The sequence below is a fragment of the Oratosquilla oratoria genome, unplaced genomic scaffold (genome assembly GCF_046742065.1).
Source record: "Oratosquilla oratoria isolate Oo_2021 unplaced genomic scaffold, ASM4674206v1 SCAFFOLD211, whole genome shotgun sequence".
NCBI lineage: Eukaryota > Metazoa > Arthropoda > Malacostraca > Stomatopoda > Squillidae > Oratosquilla > Oratosquilla oratoria.
The window spans coordinates 132,922-155,598 of record NW_027467563.1 but is presented as its reverse complement, the minus strand read 5'-3'; the positions used below and the strand labels follow the sequence as shown (position 1 = coordinate 155,598).

Here is a 22,677-nt window from a genome sequence, read left to right as displayed (position 1 = left end):
CTTGGAAGGGGGAAAAAGCCTTGGTATATGTATGTATGTATGTGTACTTTCTTTAGTAGTTTTGTGTCATCTGCAAAGAAGTTCATACAACATTTTACACCATCCATGTCATTTATATATATAGCAAACATTATCAGAGCCAATACTGAACCTTGTGGGACTCCACTTATCATTTCTTCCCTGGTCAAGTTTTTATCTCTTAGCACCACTCTCATTTTTCTTCCATGCAAGAAATCTTCCACCCATTTAACCACTTCCATATGGTGACACCTACGTAGGCGGCATGAGGAGCAAGTGGGTACGCGATGATGCCGACATCAGCATCTTGATTATATTTATTGTAGTCCTACCTATGTAACTTCCATTCTCTCTAAACTGGCTTCATCATATTTTCTATGGTTATCAAAATTCATGGGTGAAAGAGAACGAATGATTGAGCACTGACTTTATTTTTTATAATGCGATTATTATGACGCAACATCGCACGTCGGGCAGCTAATGCTGCCAGACGTGTGATGTGCCCCGGAGTGAAGAGGAGGGTAGAGTGGATTAGGTTAGGGTAGACTAGTTAAGGTTAGGGTAGGTTAGGTCAGGATATCTTAGGTTAAGTTTAGTTAGATTATATTATGTTAAGTTGGGTTTGGTAAGTTAGGATCAGTTAGGGTAGGTTAAGTTTGGTCAGGTTAAGTTAGGTTAAGGCAGTGGTCAATAATCTGCAGCTCTTTCAGGCCACTTGTGTGGGTCCAGAAGCTTCTTGAAAAATAATTACTCCATCTAAACAAAGACATATACTGAAAATTTGTAAACCTTCCAGTCAAAATCTGTATTCACAAATGAAAATACACACAGTAAGTATGAAGGAGAGGGAGAAAGATCCCCCTAATGAAAGAAATAATTGTGACTCAGAAAGAAATAAGGGACCAAATAATGAACCTTGATGTCAGAAAACCACATGGCCCAGACAGAATTGCAAACTGGACACTAACAGAATGTATTTATGAACTAACAGACAAAATATACAAGACAATAATTTGCTTACTCAAAAAAGGAAAGGTACTGCAAGACTGGAGAAATGCTAATATACAAAGGGGAAGACAAGGAAGGTCCAACAAACTATAGACCAGTCTCCCTTACAAGCACAATAGCTAAAATATGTGAAAAAGTCATCAAAAGTAGATGGACTAAACATATGGAAGAGAACAAAATACCGAATCCAAAACAATTCGGTTTTAGACAAGGAAGATTATGTGCCACAAATTGGATCTTTTATTCAAGATTAACCACTTCACTCCGTGCCAAAATCTCGTGGGCAGCATCAGCTGCCAGACGTACGGTTGCGTCATAATACTCGCATCATAAAAAATAGTCACCGCTTATATCGATCGTTCTCTCTTTCACCCGTGAATTTTGATAACCATAGAAAATGTGATGAAGCCAGTTTAGAGAGTATGTCAGTTACGCAGGGACAACTACAATAAATATAATCAAGACGCCGATATGGCAGCCTCGCGTATCCACTTGCTCCCCATGCTGCCTACGTAGGCGGCACCGTATGGAAGGGGTTAATAGATATAATACAAAAAAGGGATGGATGAGCAGATTGTGCTTTCCTGGTTTTACAAAAGGCTCTGATAAAGTATCACACAAAATACTATTAAGAAAACTCAAAACAATGGGAGGTGTACATGGAAAATGATTTAACCTCTAACCTAACCCATCCTACTTTATCCTAACCTAACCAACCAAACCTATCATAACCTAGGTTAACCTAACAATCTAACCTAAACTACTCCAACCTAATCTACCCTGCCCTAATTTAACCAACCATAAAACATTACAACTCAACAACCTAATCTAACTTCTAAATATAATCTAACTGTTTATTTAAGGGGGACATACCCACCCCTCTGGGATTGGCAGGGAGATGAGCATCATAGGCATAATCACCCCTTAGGTTCACTTTATCCACCTTTGCCTTAATTTTTTTGCTAGTCTTTCTTGACTCATTTTTCCATGTGACCAAACTATCCCAATTTTCTTATGTCAGTCCTATCTGTCACTCCCTTTCCCCCTACTCTTCTCACCTCATTTCTCACTCGGTCCATCCTTGTAACCTCCATCTTGTTTCTCAAACAGTATTAATGTGGTTTAATTGATAAAGAATGAAAGGGACGCATGTCAGCATAGTGATAAGGGGATGATTTGCCTTTCCCATGTTCAGCTACCTTGCCTTGTAGGTAACAGCCTCTCAGAGAGTGAGAGATAGAAAGTGTTAAGTGTCTAGATTTTTCATTGCCATAGATCAGTATGGTTTGTAGTTATATATATACATAGTTTTACACTCAACATTATATGAATAAGCTTTTAATGTTAATTGTTTTTCTTCTTTCAGGAGACTGAAGATTTGCTGAGGAGTGAAGTAAAATTTTATGATGAAGTTGCTGATAGTAAAGTTGGTGTAACTGGAGACACAGAAGTTTCAAGTGTATTATCAGCATACAAAAGTGAAGGGGACCCTGCTGAATATGAAGATGCTTACACAGGCTTGCAAAATTTTATTGAAAAAAGTCTGGATGCCTACAAGGTGCTTTGAAATAAGATATTGTTTATATATACAGTACTACCTCTCAGTAGTGGGATTCAAATTTTTCGTCAGCCGGTTCTGTTATAGTCGGTGTATTTCCATCTGACACTAATTTGCAACCACTTCTTAGCCACATTTTCTTTATATTATTGTTATCAATTAAATATTCTAACTAGAAATATGGAAAACTAACAATATTATATTTAAAATGCATCTCTGGCTGCCAAACGTAAAAAATATTCAAATATTTACATACGAAAAACCTGAAAAATTGTCAGGTGGAAAAAAAAAAATGGGGTATAGACCTGGGTGCCAACCTATAGTTAGTCTTGTGATCAAAATATTCGATTTGGGCAACCTAGTGCAGGTATATTTATTTTTTCACGGACGCATGTTTGTGTGGGGGTAGTGTGTGCATGTATAGGCTATGTATGTGCTTACACGTGTGCATATGTGTACATGTACATGAGTATGTGTGTGCATTTGTGTTATAAACAAACATGTTTGTGTGGGTAGGCCTAAGGAGTGTGTATGAGAGTGCGTGTATGTATGTATGTCCATAATTATAATAAAATGTAGTTTAATAACACAAATATACAGAGAAACCAAGCACTATATACATGAAAAAAAAATGGTAACCACTTGTGTAAATAAACTATGCAATAAATCACTAACGAAAGTTACGAAACATACCGTCCCGGTACTTATCGGATGAGATGCAGAAGACCACTGACCAGCTGAGCAACTAGTCGGTTCGCCAGTTAGCCGGTTCGCCGAACTGACAAATTTGCGTGAGCCGGTTCTAGCGAATAGGTAAGAACCGGCTGAATCCCACTACTGCTACCTCTCATTAACGGACTAAAAGGGAGGTAACGGTGTCCATTGAAGTGAATAATCTGTTGATTTGGAGTGGTTTTTGGGTGGCATAGAGATTGTACGCACTAAACAACAGAACCAAAAACACCGAAAACACAGCTAATTAATGAGAGGTCTCACTGTATATATATATATATATATATATATATTGTGTATATATATATTATATATATATATATATATATATATATATATATATATATATATATATATATATATATATATGGTTTCTACCTACCTTAATCTGTTGTAAGGATTGAGTTATTAAGAGTTTGAGGTTGCAAGGATAGAATGAGAGGAGAGGTGGGGTGGGAATAGAGCTGGCAGATAATACTGATCAGAGAATATTGGGATGATTTGGGGAAAATTTTGAAAAGAGTGTGGAATGATGAGTTGAGTGAAATGAATTGAGAGGAAGACTGAAAATGTGATGGATGGATGGATAGGGTAAGGAGACCCTTGGGTACAAAGGTGATGTCTATCAAACAGAGCAGGAAGAAGGAAAAAGATAGAGGTGTGAGTGGAGTGTGGTTGTGAAAGGATTATAAATTTATGTGGCCTGAAGTGATTTCTTCTTGTTTACTCTGTGAATTCTTGAATGGATGATGCTTGGGGGTCAGGGGGTATCATGCAAATTCTCAGGCAGTTGGGCCCTGCTGTGGAGATGCTTTGCCAATCTGCATTGCTTCTGACCTGAGCAAGGGTCAGGGGACAATGATGAATTGCTGATAGATTGATTGATCACACCCAAATCTCTCTCGTCCTTCACTTTTGTAATTATAACATTCCTCATTCTGTGTAGCAGTGATGGCCCATTCTTACACCCACTTCTAGTACCTTGCATTTCTTTGCAATAAAATCCATTTCCCACTCCTGACCCTATGCATATGACTCATCTAGAGCTTCTTGTAATAACCTATAGTCCTCTTTGCTTTTCACTCTCCTCATGCTCTTTTTATTATCACCAAATAGATTAGTGCAACTGGTCAAATTATCCATCATATCATTAACACATACTAAGAACATTAGTGGCACTAACACTGATCCACCTGGGACTCCTCCAGTAACTTCCCTCTTTACAGACAACTTGTCCTTCACTAATGTCCTCATTAATTTGTTCCTCAGAATGTCTAATCCATTCCAGCAAATTCCCTGTAAGACCTACGTGTTCCACCTACCATAATGATTTATTATGAGGTACCTTATAATAAGCTTTCTAGATCTAGGTAAACTTAGTCCCCACCCAACTATCCTTCTCTTGTAGCATATCAATTACTCATATTTGTGTGTGTTGAGGGTTTCCCATTAATTGGAACAATTGGTTCAGAGAAATTTGGAACAGTTGAAAAATTTGGACCACTGAAAGTACCCAATATTGGGGTATTGACTTGTTGATGATGTTGCACTTGTTTTGGTGATGGTATTTTCCCTTGTGTCCAACTGCTTCATGTATGTTTTTTTTTTTCCGAAGTCCATACAATTTAGTTTTTCCATCTAATTTGTTTTTCCCAATTTTCTTTGCCTTTTCTTTATTAGTTTTGTGATTTGTTGTTTAATTGTAGTAGTTGAACTTTTTCTTGTTCTCTTAGGTTGTGGTTGCTTTTCAATTCATTCCCTCTTTCATTAATCACTTCAGTACAGTGATGCTTATGTAGGTGTCATGAGGTGGAAGTGGGTACACAAAGATGCTGGCATCAGCATCTTTATTATATATTTTTGTAGTTGTACATGAGTTACCCCCCCCCTGGAATCTGTGAACTGGTTTGATCACCTTTTCTGTGTTAATTACTTAGAGTAAAAGAGACTTTATATTTTATAATGCAAGTAGTGTGATGAATCATACATATGGCAGCCAATGCTGCACACAAGAATTTGACTCAAACTGAAGTGGTTAAGGTGGCTATCTCTTGTGGGTAGATGGGGTTGAACTTTTTCCTGTAGCCTCCAGGAATGTCTCTCTTGCTTGCCTTCCAGATGGCAGTTACTGTTTCATCCACTGCTCTATCTAGGAATGGTACTGGTCTATAACTTGTATATACATATATATATATATATATATATATATATTTTTATATATATATATATATATATATATATATATATATATATATATATATCACTTTGACAATAGGTTGGTGCACATTTGTCAATAGAAATCACGAAGAACCCACAATCGGAATAATAGGAAACTGTAGAAGAGTGTGTTACTTCTATATTTTGACTTTAGCTATTAGCCAAAATATAGAAGTTACACATTCTTCTAAAGTTTCATTTTATTCTGACTGTGGGTTCTTTGTGATATAGATGTATATATATATATATATGTATATATATATATATATATATATATATATATATATATATATATATATATATATATACTATATATATACTGTATATATGAATACATATATATGTGTGTATTTACCTAGTTGTATTTTACGGGAAGGGGAGCTATGCTCGTGGGGTCCCGTCTTCATATCTCATTTTATCTAAACTATTTTTAAATTCGTGTATTGTTTTTGCACACACCACTTTCTCATCTAACTTGTTCCAATTGTCTATTGCTCTGTGAGGAAAGCTGTTCTTTTTCAAATCTCTTCTATAGCTGTCTTTTTTTATTTTCTTTCCGTGTCCTCTTGTATTTCTGTCATCCCATTTTATCAGATTCTCTCTATCAGTAATTTCTATGCCTTTCATGATTCTGTAAATAGCTATCAAATCTCCTCTCTCTCTTCTTTGCTCTAGTGTCTGTAGTTTAAGTTTTTGTAGTCTCTCTTCATATGATAGTTTTGAGAGTGTTGGTGCCAATTTTGTAATTGCTCTTTGTATTCTTTCAAGTTTTTTTATACATTTTTTTGTACTTGGTGACCATATCGTTGCTGCATATTCCAATCTTGGTCTTATCAGGGTGATTAGGATTTTCCTCACCATTTCTTCATCCAGGTATGTAAATGCCACTTTGATTGTTCTTATTAAATTATAGGTTTCTCCAAAAATCTTATTTATATGTTTCTCAGGTGACATATTATTCATAACAATGACTCCCAGGTCCTTCTCATTTTCTACTCTTTTTATTCCTTCTTCTCCCAAATTATATGATCCTGTTATTCTGTTTTTGCTTTTTCCAAATTCCATTATACTACACTTTTTTGTATTGAACTCCATCTCCCACTTCCTACTCCATTCCTGTACTTTATTTAGATCTCTCTGTAGTGATTCACAATCTTCTTCAGTTTTCATTCTTTTCAGTAGTTTTGCATCATCTGCAAAGAAGCTCATATAGCTTTCAATTCCTTCATCCATATCATTAATATATATAGCAAACATTATTGGGGCCAGAACTGTTCCCTGCGGGACACCGCTTATTACTTCATTCCATTTTGAGTGCTGATCTCTTATCACTACTCTCATTTTTCTGTCTTGCAAAAAGTCTTCCATCCAATTTAGCAATTTACCTTGTATTCCTCCTTCATATTCTAATTTCTTAAGCAGCTTCTTATGTGGTACTTTGTCAAAAGCTTTTTTTAGGTCTAGAAATGCACAATCAGCCCATCCATCTCTTTCTTGTATTATATCTATTAGCCTTGAATAGAAACATATTAAATTGGTGACGCATGATCGTCCTTGTCTGAATCCAAATTGCCTTGGATTTAGTACGTTGTTTTTTTCCAAGTATTTTACCCATCTACTTTTGATAATTCTTTCACATATTTTTGCTATTGTACTTGTTAGAGAGACTGGTCTATAGTTGGTAGGTTCTTCTTTATTTCCTCCTTTATATATAGGTACTATATTTGCTTTTTTCCAATCTTCTGGAACTTTTCCTTCTTTTAAGGAACTGCTTATTATGCTATGTATTTTGTCTGCCAGTTCATTCCTGCATTCTTTCAGAATCCAGTTTGCTATTTCATCTGGCCCATGCGATTTTCTGACATCAAAATTACCCAAGTGTGTCAATATTTCATTCTTTGTTACTTCTATTTCTTCCATAGGGGGGACTTTTTCCTTCCACTCAATCTCTTCAGGTTGTATATTTTCCCTTGTAAACACTGATTTAAAATGTTTGTTCATAATTTCTGCCATTTCCATTTCCTCAGTGTATTCAACTCCTCCTTGTCTTAATTTCTCCAAGTCTTGTTTGTTTTTCAGTTTATTGTTTACAAATCTGTAGAATAGTTTTGGTTGATCTTTACACTTTTCTATAACATCTTTTTCATATTTTCTTTTTTCCTCTCTGCACTTTTGTACATATTCATTTCTATAACCAGTATATATTTTCCATTTTTCAGGTCTTCTGTCTTTTTTCCATCTGGTCCAGGCTTTGTCTCTTTTGTCTTTTAACTCCCTACAACTTTTGTTGTTGTACCAGCATTTTACATATTCTTTTTCTTGTTTTTGTCTTGGGACATACTTTTCCACTCCTTTTTTGTAAATTTTTGTCAAGATATTCCATTTCTCTTCCACTGATGTTTCTTCTTTGTATATTTCTTCCCAGTTTTCTTGTTGGAAGAATTCTCTTATTTTATCAAAGTTTGTTTTTTCATACATCATTCTTCCTTTTCTATATTGTTCATTTCTTTTCATATATTTTTCTTCATTAAGTTCCAGTTCAATCAATATGTGGTCACTTTTACCTATTGGTGTTTTATATTCAATCTTGTCCACTATTCTAGGTTCAGATGTAATTATTAAGTCTAGCCTCGATGGTTCTTCTTCATTTCTATACCTAGTGTTCTCTTGTATCCATTGTGTCATTGAATGGTCAGTAATCATCTCAAGTAGAGCATTTCCCCATGAGTCATCACCACTCTTTACTGTCATTTCTTCCCAGCAGATTTTTTTGCAATTAAAGTCGCCCATCATAACTATTCTTCCTCCGTCTTCCATTATTTTAGTTAATGCTATCTTTGTGTCCTCTAACATACTTTTATGTTCACTCTCCTCCCATGAGGCTGTTTTCGGAGGCACATAATTGATCACAAATTTTCTGCTCTTCTTATCTCGGTCTTCCACTTCTATCATAATCATCTCTACTGTATTCTTTCCATATATGACACCTTTCACGTTTATATCCTTCTTAGTCAGGAACATAACTCCCCCTTGTTTTTTCTCTCTGTTTCTAATCCAATAATTGTATGTATCATGTCCTACACTGTTGGGTGGTAGTGGGCCTTTTAATTTTGTTTCTACAATTCCCATTATGTCCGGTTCTTTTTCTTTCAAATAATCATTCAGTTCATTCAATCCTGTTATCAATCCATCTATATTTGTGTAAGACACTCTTAGTTTTCTGCCACTTCCATTGTGTTCTCTGTTTCCCTTATGTTTTTCTTTAGTATGTCGAACTGCTTTATTTTCATGTTCACTACTCTCCAATAGAATCTCTCTTTCTCTGACTCCGTTCTTTCCTCGTTTTTTGCCTTGGCTTCAATTCTTTTCTTCTTTTCTGCCTCTCTTTCCTCCTTATTCATTTCTCTTTTTATCCATACCTTTTTATATTGATCATTTGTTGCTAGTTTCCCTGTCTTGGATAGAATTTTCTCTGCCGTTGTTTGTGACCTGAATTTAATCTTAATTGGTCTGGTCTTATCTGTACAATATTTTCCTAGTCTGAATTTTTCCTCAATTTCCTTTATAATTTCTGGTTCATCTTCCTGGACTAATTTTAATAAACTGCTTACTCTTTCATTTTCCTCCTTGATTCTTGCGGTTCTATCTGGGTTATGTTTCTCTTCCATTCCTAATATAATTATACATTTCTTTTTGTCAGCTAATTCTCTTACTATATTCTCCTTCTGTCTCATCACTTTAATAACCGAGTCTTCATTATGTTCTTTCAATTGCTGTTTGACTATGTCAGTGAATGAAACCTTATTCCCTTCTTGAGTTATTCTCCAATTTTTAACTTCTGTAGCTATTTTCTCTCTATTTTCATTACTATTCTTCTTCAATTTCTCATTCTCCTCCTTTACATTTCTTAACTGTCTTTTTAGTTCTTCTATTTCATCAGTTAAGTTTTTGTTCGGCTTCTCTAGTTCTTCCAACCTTTCAATTCTCTGGAAAATGGAGTCTACATTACCTAACTTACGTTCCAAGTCCTCGATCACCTTATCAACTCTCTCCTCTAGTCTTATCAGTTGGGGGGGGGGGGTTGTGTCCCCCCCACCCTCTTTAAATCCCTGGAACATATTCTCGTCACTTTCTTCTGTATTGCTCCTCTCTATACTTCTAATCTTTACATTTTTATTAGACATTTGATCTTCGCTAAGTCTTTTGTTTACCTTCCGCTTGTCTGGCTGGGCAAAGTCTACTCCCTCCTCATTTCCTTCCATTTCCCTCAGTAATCCCTCCCCTTTTCCTCTTTCCCTACGTTCCCACTACTCCACGAGCAATTTCCCCCCCACCCTGCAAAAACACTAGGCACTTCTCTTTGCGTTGGGATCCACAGACTTCACTTTTCTTCAGAACGTCTTCTAAGCCGTCCATTCGTTGAAGTGTGTATGTATGTATCCTAATACTCTTTCATCAACCCTATCTCCCAGCTCCCTTTCCACCCCTGTTCTCCTCCTCACCTCCTCATTTCTCACTCTATCTACTAGGCTAGATAGAGTGAGAAATGAGGAGGTGAGGAGGAGAACAGGGGTGGAAAGGGAACTAGGAGACAGGGTTGATGAAAGAGTATTGGGATGGTTTGGACATATGGAAAAAATGAGTGAAGAAAGATTAGTAAAAGAAGTGTGGAAGGCAGAGGTGGAAGGAGTGAATATGAGGGGGTATCCTAGGATGAGATGGATGGATGGGGTGAAAGGGGCATTACAAAAGAGAGGAATGTCTGTGGAGGAAGGACGGGAGAGGACAGAAGATAGGGGTGAATGGAGAGGGGTTGTGTATAGATGATACTGTGATGCATGAGGGGGAGTGGGTGGGGGATGGGGGGTGAGGAAGTATGTATGAGAAAAAATTTGATGCAGCCCGAAGGGATTTCTCCCCGTCTCCTTTTCTGCATGGGGGGACGGAGAGGGGAGGATCGCCAAATTTATGAAGCAGCCTTGCTGTGGATGTGCTGTGTCTTGCGACACTGCTTCTGACCCAGGGCAGTGGACAGGATGCAGGGATGACCCATCATCCAGGAGGTGCCAAGATAAGAGGGAGGGAGGAGGGTGGAGGGGAGTGGAATATATAGGAAATGGAATGGGTGGAAGTGGTTTCTATGCCTTTTTCTTTTTGGCTACCCCCATGTAGGGGGAAAAAGCCTTTGGTATATGTATGTATGTATGTATGTCTCTTCTATCTTAAGCCTCACTACACTTTTTGTTACACCAACACTTTATGTATACCTGTTTTTGTTTCTTCTTTGGTACATATTTATTTGATCCCTCATTGTAATTTTCTTTTAATATGTTCCATTTCTCTTTCATCTTTGTTTCTTCATTAAAAAAAAAATCCCAGTTAACATTCTGAAAAAAATTCTAAGTTTTTCAAAATCTGTTTTGTTGTACATTAGTTTTCCTTTTCTATGTTTATCATTTATTCTCAAACCAATTTGTTCTTTTAGTTCAAACTCTATTAGTATGTGTTCACTCTTCCCAATTGGTGTCTTGTATTTCATTTTATCCACAATTTCAGGCTTTGATATCTAGTCTCGACAGTTCATCATTGTTTCTATATCTGGTATTTTCCTTCACCCATTGAGTCAATGTGTATTCAGTGGTCATATCCAGTAGAATATTTCCTCAAAGTTTCTCTCCACCTTTTACTGTCATTTCTTCCCAACATATTTCTTTTGAGTTAAAGTCACCCATAATTATTATGTTTCCTCCTTTTTTCAATAATTCAATGCATTTTTTCTGTCTTCAGTATTTTGGAATGATCACTATCTGTCCAAGCCTGTGTTTTGGGGGGCACATATATTACTATAAATATTCTACTTTTCATATTTCTGTTTTCAACTTTAATCATAATCAATTCCACATTATTTTTTCCTTCTCTTATCTTTGTCACATTTAAACCTGTCTTGGTTAAAAACATGACTCCTCCACCCGGTTTCTCCATTCTATTTTTCATCCAATGGTTGTATAGACCCTGCCCCACAGTATTTAATGGTAGTGGGCCTTTAATTTTGTCTCCACAATTCCCATTATGTCTGATTTCTCTATTAAATACCTGTTTAATTTGTTTAGTCCTGAAATCATACTGTGTATGTATATTTGTGTGTGTGTGTATTTACCTTGTATTCTATGGGAAGAGAACTATGCTCATAGTGGCCTGCTTTTGTATCTTTCACTATCCAATTTGATCTTAAATTCTTGTATAGTTTTTGCACTTGCTGTTTCCTCATTCAATTTGTTCCAGATATCTATCTGTGTGGGAAGCTATTCTTTTTCAGATCTCTTCTATAACTATCCTTTTTGAGTTTCTTTTCATGTCCTCTTGTTTTTCTTTTATCCCACTTCAATAAATCGTCTCTATCAAGGACTTCCATCCCTTTTGTAATTCTATAGATGGTTAGTAGATCTCCTCTTTCTCTTCTTTGTTCCAGGGTTGGTAGCTTGAGTCTGTCCAATCTTTGTTTGTATGTCAATTTGGAGAGTGTTGGTGCCATTTTTGTCGTTGCTCTTTGAATTCTTTCTAATTTCTTTGTTCTTTTTAGTACTGGGTGTCCATAGTGTCACAGCATACTCCAATCTTGGTCTTATCAATGTAACTAATATTTTCTTTACCATTTCTTCATCCAAGTAGTCAAAGGCCACTTTCATTGATCTTAGTAAATTGAAAGTTTCTCCAACTATTCTGTTGATATGTTTGTCTGGTGCCATGTCATTGGTGATAGTTACTCCTAGGTCCCTTTCCGAGTTGACTTTTTTAACTTCCTTTGTACCAATTTTATATTGTCCCGATATTCTATTTTTTACTTTTTCCAAATTCTATTGTACTACATTTCTTGAAGTTCGTTTCCCACTTTTGAGAAGTATGGTAGGAGTTACAAGGTTGGGTAGAGTGAGAAGTGAGAAAAAGAGCAGGAGTGGACAGGGAACTGGCAGATAGGGTCAATGGAAGAGTATTGGGATGGTTTGGGCACATGGAAAGAACTTGAAGGGACAACCGAGGATGAGATGGATGGATAGGGTGAAAGGAGGCAAAGAGGAGAGCAGATGTCAAATTGGGTAAGAGTGTGACAGAAAATTTTGAAAGTAATAAAAAAAATTTTTGGAAAGAAATCAAGAGAGGAAGAGGAGGCAAATCAAGTAGAGAAGAAAAGGTAGAAGATGCAAATGGAGATATGGTAATGGAAGAGACGGCAGTAAGAGGAAGATGGGCAGAGTATTTTAGGGAGTTGCTAAATGTGGAAGGATAGGGAGGGAAAGGTAGTTGCAGTGGGAAGCACAAAGAAAATTACAGTGATGAGTGAGGAAAATGGAGGAGAAATAAAGAAAGATGAGATGAAGGCAGTTGATAAGATGATGAGAGCAGGTAAGACACCTGGGTTGGATGGGTATTACACAGAATGTCTAAAAAAGGGAGGTATAATGATGGTGGACTGGCTGATGGGGTTATTTAATGTTTGTTTAAGAGAGGGTAGAGTGCCAGAGGACTGGAGGAGTGTCCCTACAGGGGAAAGGGGGACAAATGTGAATGTAGTAGTTTCAGAGGGATCATTTTATAGTGTGTAGTTGGGAAGGCTTATGGGAGGGTCTTGATTGAAAGGATTAGGAGAGGAATATAGGGAGTAATTGGTGAGGAACAGTGTGGGTTTAGGACAGGTAGGGCTTGTCTGGATCAGATTTTTGTGGTAAGACAAATATGTGAAAAAGCTTTAGGAAAAGGTAAGGATGTCTTTTGGGGCTTTATGGATTTGGAAAAGGCTTATGATAGGGTAGACAGGAAGGAACTGTTTGAGGTATTGCAGATATATGGGGATAGGAGGAAAACTGTTAAGAGCAGTCAAGAGTTTTTACAAGGGTAGTAGAGCCTGTGTTAGAATTAGGCCATTGATAGTTGCCTGATAATGGTGGTCCTCCAAGATAGATATTTGAAATCTGATAATGGATAATTGCTTTCCTCATCATCATCAGCTGGTGACAAAGAAAGAGACCTATATTGATGCACCACAGACACCAATCCAAGTTTCTTCCTATAGAAATATGTGTCAGGGCCCTGGGGTTGTTGTTACCATGGGGCTATTAGTTTCCAGTCAGTGAAACTTAAGGAAACTGCTATTATTATTATTATTCATATTATAATGAAAATAGGTTGCTGTATGTAGATATAGTACTTTTCATGAATTAATATTAGTGTATTGGGTACAAATGAATATATATATATATATTTTTTTTTCCAGCATGAGGTATCCTTAGTCTTGTATCCAGTCTTTGTTCACATGTACTTGGAATTGGTCTACAATGGACATGAAGAAGCCTCCAAATCATTCATGCTCAAATTTGGGCCTTTACAAGAAAATTTCTATCAAGAGGATGTGCATAAGCTTTCACTAGTCAAAACTGAAGAGCACATGAAGGGATATCAAATCATGGATAATTTCAGGTGAGATGCTCATGTTTTATTTACCATGTGTGACATAGGTTGATATTAGATTTTAATAAAAAATTAGATGTCATTGTGTCCTTTATTGGTAGTCGGAAGTGCGTATGTCTCTTATCTTCATAGGCATGGCTTCAAGTCCCACACTTCTGTCCATTATCCAGCAGTGAGTGTTACTTTCCCCATCAGTCCAAGCATTCAGGGCAGAGGTGATGGCTTTGGCCACAATTACATGCCTCTTAGCATGTGCTCCTCACATCTACAACCACTCCTCGTTTAACGACGACAATTGGGACCAGCGCGCCGCCGTTAACCGAATTGGTCGTTAAGCGAAAGTATATACATATACTTACATGTACTGTATGTACAATGTCCAGCAATACATGTATCTTTATTTTCGTGTATTTTCCCTCTTTTATACAGTACATTAAAGCTTTATTTACTGTTAATTTACCGTGGTTAGGTTACTGAAATTACCGTATATGACCAAATCCAGGGTATTTTTTTTAGTTTCGACCATGGGCACAATATAGCAATAGAAAATTAATTATTGATTTTGTAAATTAAAATGTATCAACATAATATGCAATTTTGTGGGCGGAAATGAAAGTAAAAAATACCTTGCTACAAGCAAATATGCTAATGAACGAAGTCGGTAGCATAGGATCGGGACGCCATCTTGCCGTCTGTCAATTGACGGCCTCGGTACTTCCAACTACCTCGCCAGGTATATTTTCTTGAAGGAATGTTATGGTGCGGAGATACATGCATTCCTTCAAGCCGCAAGAACTTTGTATACCCTGCAAGCTGATAGAGTGGTTGAAAAGCCCGCCAACGTCTCTCACGACGACGACAACGAGGACGAGCCGGATGATATTCAATTTGCAGGTAATGATTTTTTAAACACAGGTTACTTACGAAATCTGTTTTAGCACTTTTTTGTTTTTTATTTCCGCTCACAAAATTGCATATTACGTTGATACATTATAATTTACAAATTAATAATTAATTTTCTATTGCTATATTGCGCCCACGGTCGAAACTAAAAATTTACCAATACCGGTATATATTGTACCCCAGGTAGTTTTTGCAGCTTGTGGTAATATCCACCGTACAAGTTCATTTATAACATCATACAAATTTGCCTCAGCCAACTTATCGTACACGATGTCGTAACTTCTGGAGATTTACGTTAAACGAATATTGGTCTGTCATAAAGCCCGTCGTTACTCCGCATTGTCGTTAACCGAGTAGGTCATTAAACGAGGAGTAGTTGTACATAAGCAAAACAGGAGAAAAATTTGGAAGTACTGAGAAAAGACAACATATCACCCGATAGATGTTTCAGCAGAATTGTGGAAGACACATATAGACTGCTACAGAACATTAAGATGATGAAAAACCTAAAAGAAACCAAAGTAGTTTCCAGTCTGGTAGATAAAATAAACAAAGATAGACTGAAAACATTGGATCTGCCAACACTGAATGATTGAAAAGAAAGAAGTGATACAATGAAGTGATACAATGACAGAAGAGATCTCTTGATTTGGCATGGGAGGGTTTGAAGAGATCATGAGAACATGTTTTTCATACAGATGAATAAATACCTGGAATAGTTTAGAAGTTGACATCTGGAACATGAATTCATTAATATGAAGCTCAGTATGATAAATTGCAGAGTAAGACACAGGACCCCACAAGCATTGCTCCTTTCCTGTATATTACAATTAGGTAAATACAATTCAGTATATGCAAGGGGGAGCAACAGTTTTAAAGGTCATTGTTCAAGCATAAAACTAATGGTTCTCTCTGGGAAAAAGTCTGGGAGCAATTCATTTGATACATCCTAGACTACATCTTCACAGCATGGTTCCCAACAACCATCAAGATGAAAATACAAGCTATTTACAAATATTATAGAATGGAGCACTAAGAGTAATAATGGGATGCACCACGCCCCACCCCAATAAGACACATGCATACAGAAACCAAAATACTCCCCATATAATTAATGACATAAACACAATACTACACCAGAACCCTTAACATTACACATCCATCACACTACATCTCACAAGCACCACTAGTAGCAAGAAAAAAGAAAAAGAAAGAAAGAAAAAAAAATATATATATATATATATATATATATATATATATATATATATATATATATATATCTATAACTGACAAAATATATATATATATATATATATATATATATATATACACGTATATATAACTGCAAAATATATATATATAATAAGAAATTTCAGTTAGAAATTAAAAATAGATTCAAAGCTCTAAGATCCAATGAGGACACAGTCGAAGATATGAATTTAAATTCAGCGAATATCATTAGGGAATCGGCTAAGTAGGAAGTACAAAATTTGTTAAAGAAAAATAATCTAAAGCTACAAATGATCTAATTAAAAGAAGGACCATGCAGATTAAAAGCAGGGAAGACGAAATAGAGTAGAACTAAAGCTTGTCAACAAAAGGCAATCAAAAATAGAAACATGGATAAAATAGAGGAAACTATTCAGAAAGGTAAAAGTATCAAAGGGACTGAGCACAGATATGCTTTAGGAAGACAGCAAATGATATGTTTGAAAGATAGAAATGGAGAAATCATTAACTGCAGAGACAGAATGGTATAAAGTGTAGAAGAATTCTATCAAGAGCTTTACTCGCCGAAGACCGTAGTTGAGTCAGTAAATTCATCTGTAGACATTAGTAGTGTACCAGAGATTACAAAGGAAGTAGAATTTGCTCTAAAAAATATGAAACAAGGAAAAGCACCTGGGGAAGAGGGTATATTGATAGATCTGTTGAAAGATGCAGAGAAAGAAGTTCATATTAAGTTAGCTCAGTTGTACACCCAGTGCTTACACCAAGAAAGTATTCCTGAATCATGGTGTAATGCTATAGTTATTTTGCTTCATAAAAAAGGAGACCTTAACCCCTTCCATACGGTGCCGCCTACGTAGGCATCATGAGGAGCAAGTGGATTCGCGACGCTGCCATATCGGCGTCTTGATTATATTTATTGTAGTCGCCCCTGTGTTTTTACATTCTCCCAAATGTGCCTTGAATCCCATTCTCTGTGGTTTTCAAAATTCGCGGGTGAAAGAGAGAACGATCGATATAAGCGGTGACTATATTTTATGATGCGAGTATTATTACGACACTTCGTACGGCTGGCATTGGCTGCTGCCCGCGAGATTTAAGTCCGGAGTGAAGTGGTTAAAGACCTTAGTAACTATCAAGCGATTAGCGAGATATCAAATGTATATAGAATATTCTCCAAGATCCTTACAAATAGACCGAGTCAAGTTTTAGATGGAAGCTAACCAAGAGAACAGGCAGGCTTTAGAAGCGGATATTTGACTCTAGACCATTTGCAGGTGATGAACCAACTAATCGAGAAAACGACAAAATACAATATACTTCTTTGTTTAGCTTTTGTAGATTATGAGAAGGCCTTTGACTTGTTAGAACAAATAGCAGTACTAAACTCACTACACAAGCAGGGTACAAACAGATTGTAAGGGTTTTAGAAAAAAATTATGCAAAAGGTACCACTATAATTCGACTGGATAAAGAAAAGATTAAGATTGAGAAAAGAGTACAGCAAGGCAATACCATTTCACCCAAATTATTTACAGCTTGTTTGGAAGATTTTCAGAAGGTTGAGTTGGGAAGAGAAAAGTTTGAAGATTAATGGTGAATATTTGAACCACCTAAGATTTACAGATGACAATATTCTTATTTCAGAAAGAGCAGAAGACTTGAAAGATTATAATGTATCAACGTAATAGGCAATTTTGTGAGTGAAATTAAAAAAACAAAAAGGTGCTAAAACAGATTTTGTAAGTAACGAAGTCATGTCGGACGAATGGTATGCCATGTTTGTTATGATAGATGCCGACGTCGAAGAAATGAAAGGATGATAAATTCATCTAACCTAAACTAAACTAAACTAACCTAACCTGTGTTTGATAAATCATTACCTGCAAATTAAATGTCATCCGGCTCGTCCTCGTTGTCGTCGTCGTGAGAGACGTTGGCGGGCTTTTCAACCACTCTCTCAGCTTGCAGGGTATACAAAGTTCTTGCAGCTTGAAGGAATGCATGTATCTCCGCTCCATAACATTCCTTCAAGAAAATATACCTGGCGAGGTACTGTCGGAAGTACCGAGGCCGTCAATTGACAGACAAGATGGCGTCCCGATCCTATGCTACCGACTTCGTTCATTAGCATACAGTATTTGCTTGTAGCAAGGTATTTTTTATTTTCATTTCCGCCCACAAAATTGCATATTACGTTGATACATTTTAATTTACAAAATTAATAATTAATTTTCTATTGCTATATTGCGCCCATGGTCGAAACTAAAAAAATACCCCGGTATTTAATATGGAATGTCAGCATACGCGGATTTGGTCATACACGGTAATTTCAGGAACCTAACCACCGCGTTATTTGAGGGCTTTCTGTACTATCAAAACAGTAAATAAAGCTTTAATGTACTGTATAAAAGAGGGAAAATACACGAAAATAAAGATACATGTATTGCTGGACATTGTACATACAGTACATGTACGTATATGTATACACTTTCTCTTAACGACCAATTCGGTTAACGACAGCGGCGCTGGTCCCAATTGTCTTTGTTAAACGAGCAGTGGTTGTAATGGATTTGCTTCCCAAGGAATATTTCAATGATGGTCTTTTGTAGTTTTTGTTCATTTCCAGTATTTTGCATATTTTGGTATTTAAATTAATTTACCATTTGTAACTCCATGTGAATATGGTGTTTAGATCTTTTTGGAACAGTCCAGTCCACATTTTTCACTCTTCTCACAATGTTTTTATCATCTGCAAACATGTTGGCATAACTTGTTGCACCTTCCCTCATGTCATTAACATGCAGAAGAAATATTTTAGGTGCTTAGTCCTTGTGGAACCTTAATAAATCTATCAATTTATGTTTTCTGAACCAGATTTGTGGCTTTTTCTTGTTCAAGCTTTTGCTCTAGATCATGGAACTTTGACTCGTGGGAAGAAAGGAACATTCTCATTTGTTTCAAGTCAATTGTGAATTCTCTTACCTCCATTGTTAAGTTATTGTGAGCTTGGAATCTATCCCTATCTTTTATATTGACCTCAGTATCATCCTGATCAATTTCCCTAATTTATGTAGTTGTATTTTACAGGTAGGGGAGCTATGCTCAAGGTGTCCCGCCCTTGTATCTCGCTGTGTCTAGTTGCTCTTCAATTCATGTATGGTTTTTGCACACGCTATTGTTTCGTCCAATTTGTTCCAAGTGTCTACCACTTTGTGTGGAAAACTTTTTTTCTTCAGCTCACTTCTTTAATTATCCTTTTTGAGTTTCTTTCCATGTCCTCTTGTGTTTCTCTTGTCCCAATTTAGTAAGTTCTCTCTGTCAAATATTTCTGTGCCTTTCATGACTATAGATGGTCAGTAGGTCGCCTCTCTCTTCTTTGTTCCAAAGTCGGTAACTTCATTTTAGCCAGTCTCTCTTCGTATAACAAGTTTGAAAGTGCTGGGGCCATTTTTGTGGTTGCTCTCTGGATTCTTTCAATATTCTTTATATTCTTTTTGGTACTGGGTGACCATAATGTCGCAGCATACTCTCTAGGCCTTATTAATGTGACTAATATTTTTTTAATAATTTCTTCATCCAACTAGGTAAACGCCACTTTTATTGATCTTAGCAAGTTATAGGATTCTCCAACAATTTTGTTTATTTGATTATCAGAGGACAAATCATTTGAGGTAATTACTCCCAGGTCTTTTTCAGATCCCACTTTCTTTACCTCCTTAGTTCCAATTTTATATTGTCTTGACATTCTGTTTTTACTGTTTCTGAACTCCATTATGCTACATTTCTTAATGTTGAAGTCCACTTCCCACTTCTGACTCCATTTTCAAACCTTATTCAGGTCTGTTTGTAGTGATTTGCAGTCCATTTCATTTTTCACTCTCCTCAACAATTTAGCATCGTCTGCAAAGAAGCTCGTGTAACATTCCACATCATCATCCATGTCATTCACATAAATAGTGAACATTATTGGACTCCACTAATCACCTCCTTCCAACCTGAATACTTTCTCTGAGTACTACTCTCATTTTTCTACCATGAGAGTAGTACTAGTACATACATATACCAAGGCTTTTTCCCCCTTACAAGGGAGGTAGCCAAAAAAGAAAAGGCATAAAATCATTCCCACCCATTCCATCCCTGAATACACTCCACACCCCTCCACCCTCCCTCTCATCTTAGCATCTCCCGGATGACAGGTCATCCCTGCACCTTGCCCACTGCCCTGAGTCAGAAGCAGTGTTGCAAGACACAGCACACCCACAGCAAGGCCGCTTCATTAAATCGGCGACCCCCTCTCTCCATCCCCCCATGCATAAAAGGAGAATACGGGGAGAAATCCCTTCGGGCTGCATCAAATTTTGCTCACACACCTCACCCCCCCTCCCCCGCCCATTCCACCTCATGCATCACATCATCCATATACAACCATTCTCCATTCACCCCTGTCTTCTGTCCTCTCCCGTCCTTCCTCAACAAACATTCCCCTCTTCCCCAAAGCCCCCTTCACCCCATCCATCCACCTCATCCTAGGATGTCCATGAGAGTAGTACTCAGAGAAAAGTAGTCAGGTTGGAAGGAGGTGATTAGTGGAGTCCCACAAGTATGTGTGTATGTGTGTGTTTTGTGTGACTATCTTTGTTTATCCGTCTCTGTCAGTCTGAATATATGTTTAACCCTAACAAACCACATGTCTTTGCCAATTTCTTACTAACTTATGCATAACAGATCTGAGGCTTTTCTGGATAAATTCTGTGTAAGGGGCATTGGTTTTAGCACCAGATCCCTGACCCATCATGAACAATTACATCAGATACTCACTGTAGTTACATGAATTAGCAGTAGTGTTGTATGAATTTGCAGTGGACTGAATATTCCTATGGATTTGCAGTGCACTGAATATTGGAAGTTAATGTTAGATGTGTAGACATATGAGTTATTAATGTATTTCTTTCTTTTATTTCAAGGGCCAGTCAATTTACAGTTCGCATATCAAGGGATACTTATTCACATTTGAAGCGTTATTTATCTGAGAGAGGAGGTGGACCAGTCCAAAGAATCATACAGGATCGTCTATACTTAGATGTTTATGAAGGTGTACCCCGATGCAGGACACAGGTGTTAGCCACAGCAGGAGCTCTTGAAGGAGAAGCAACACGACAAAGTATGTTGAATGCTTGTATTGTGAAATGTAATGACTGTTTAATGATAAAGTTATCCCTGTCATACTGCTATATATATGTAGATATGTTACAGAGGGAAACAATATTGGTAGTTAAGATTTTGAAATTTGATAGTAGTCAGTTGCAAGATTGTAAAACTACAATGAATTAGCTCCAGGTTTGCAAATGTTTCTAGTTTGATCAAATCAGCTCCAGAACAAGTGCCTAAATAAGCATAAAACCTGGCAAGGATTATAGATGATTTCTTCATTACCAATTTCTTTTTTCTTAACTTCTTCAATACGAGTCAAATTATCATGTGCAGCATTGAATGCCTAATGTACGATGTATTACACTACTTGCATTATATTATATTGTTACGGACGCATGGACATTAACTCACCTTTTTCTATTGCACGTAGGTGTGATCATTTATGTCACGAGTGATGAACATAAGATCACGCATACAATTGTCCAGGTCAGGGAAAGGCAAGAGTGTCACTTTCTTCACTTTATTCTAACTAACGGATATGAGGATTTTACATGTGTGTTCAACACCAGTACTAGGCTTACTCTGCTGCTATGCGAGGTATGGTGGGTGATGCTGGGACCCCCCCCTTGGGGTCCCCCCACGCATACCCTCGCTACAATACCCCTTGCTATGCTTTCTCTCTCCGATATCACGCATCACTCACACGACCATACCAACCATCCAGGCACACTATGCAACATTCATTCATGCTCTTTCGCCACATTATCCCCCTCTACAAAGCTTGACAACCCATCAGCTTTCACCTACAAACTTACAAAAGAACTTAAAACAAAACATTCTGTATAAAAAATAGATAAATAAATAAAACATCACTTCTTCAATTGGAAAACATTACATATACTAAGAACACTTAAACACATCCAATGACATATCCAAATAACATCAAATGGCATATCCTAACACATTAATAACATCAAATGTCAATCACATAGTCCGTTAACCACGCTGGTAGCTTCCTATTTCTGGGAAGTCGACCAGTTCTCTGATCTCTCTCTACTTCATCTTCACTTTCTCCGAGTCTTCATGTGCTACACCTTCGTCACTTTCAGTGTCACTATCACTTTCATATTCACGTTCAACGCCAGGACTATGATCACCATCATCACAACTACTACTACCACTGTCACTGTCTCTCAAATCTACATCACGTTCACCCCAGGTAAATTCTCCCTCACCTGGGTGTTTTCATAACTGATCGACATGCACTACTTTACTCGCCCGTTTTCTGCCAGGCATTTCTAGGCGGTAATTCACTGCAGATATTACTTCCATCACTTTATATGGTCCTTCCCAGTCAGATTGGAGTTTCGGTGACTTGCCAGGCTTTCTCTGTG

The 22,677-nt window shown here is 37.0% G+C and overlaps 1 protein-coding gene across 2 annotated transcripts in view; it reads left to right on the top strand.

Annotated features, from left to right (window-relative positions):
* Positions 1-22,677, top strand: part of LOC143022867 (transcription initiation factor TFIID subunit 5-like) — an 83,853-nt gene that overhangs the window by 6,786 nt on the left and 54,390 nt on the right. For both annotated transcript variants that reach the window (XM_076181251.1, XM_076181252.1), the window contains exons 2-4: positions 2,393-2,584; positions 13,803-14,005; positions 21,097-21,293. In XM_076181251.1, the coding sequence (XP_076037366.1) occupies positions 2,393-2,584; positions 13,803-14,005; positions 21,097-21,293 (592 nt within the window). The remainder of the gene's footprint in view (positions 1-2,392; positions 2,585-13,802; positions 14,006-21,096; positions 21,294-22,677) is intronic.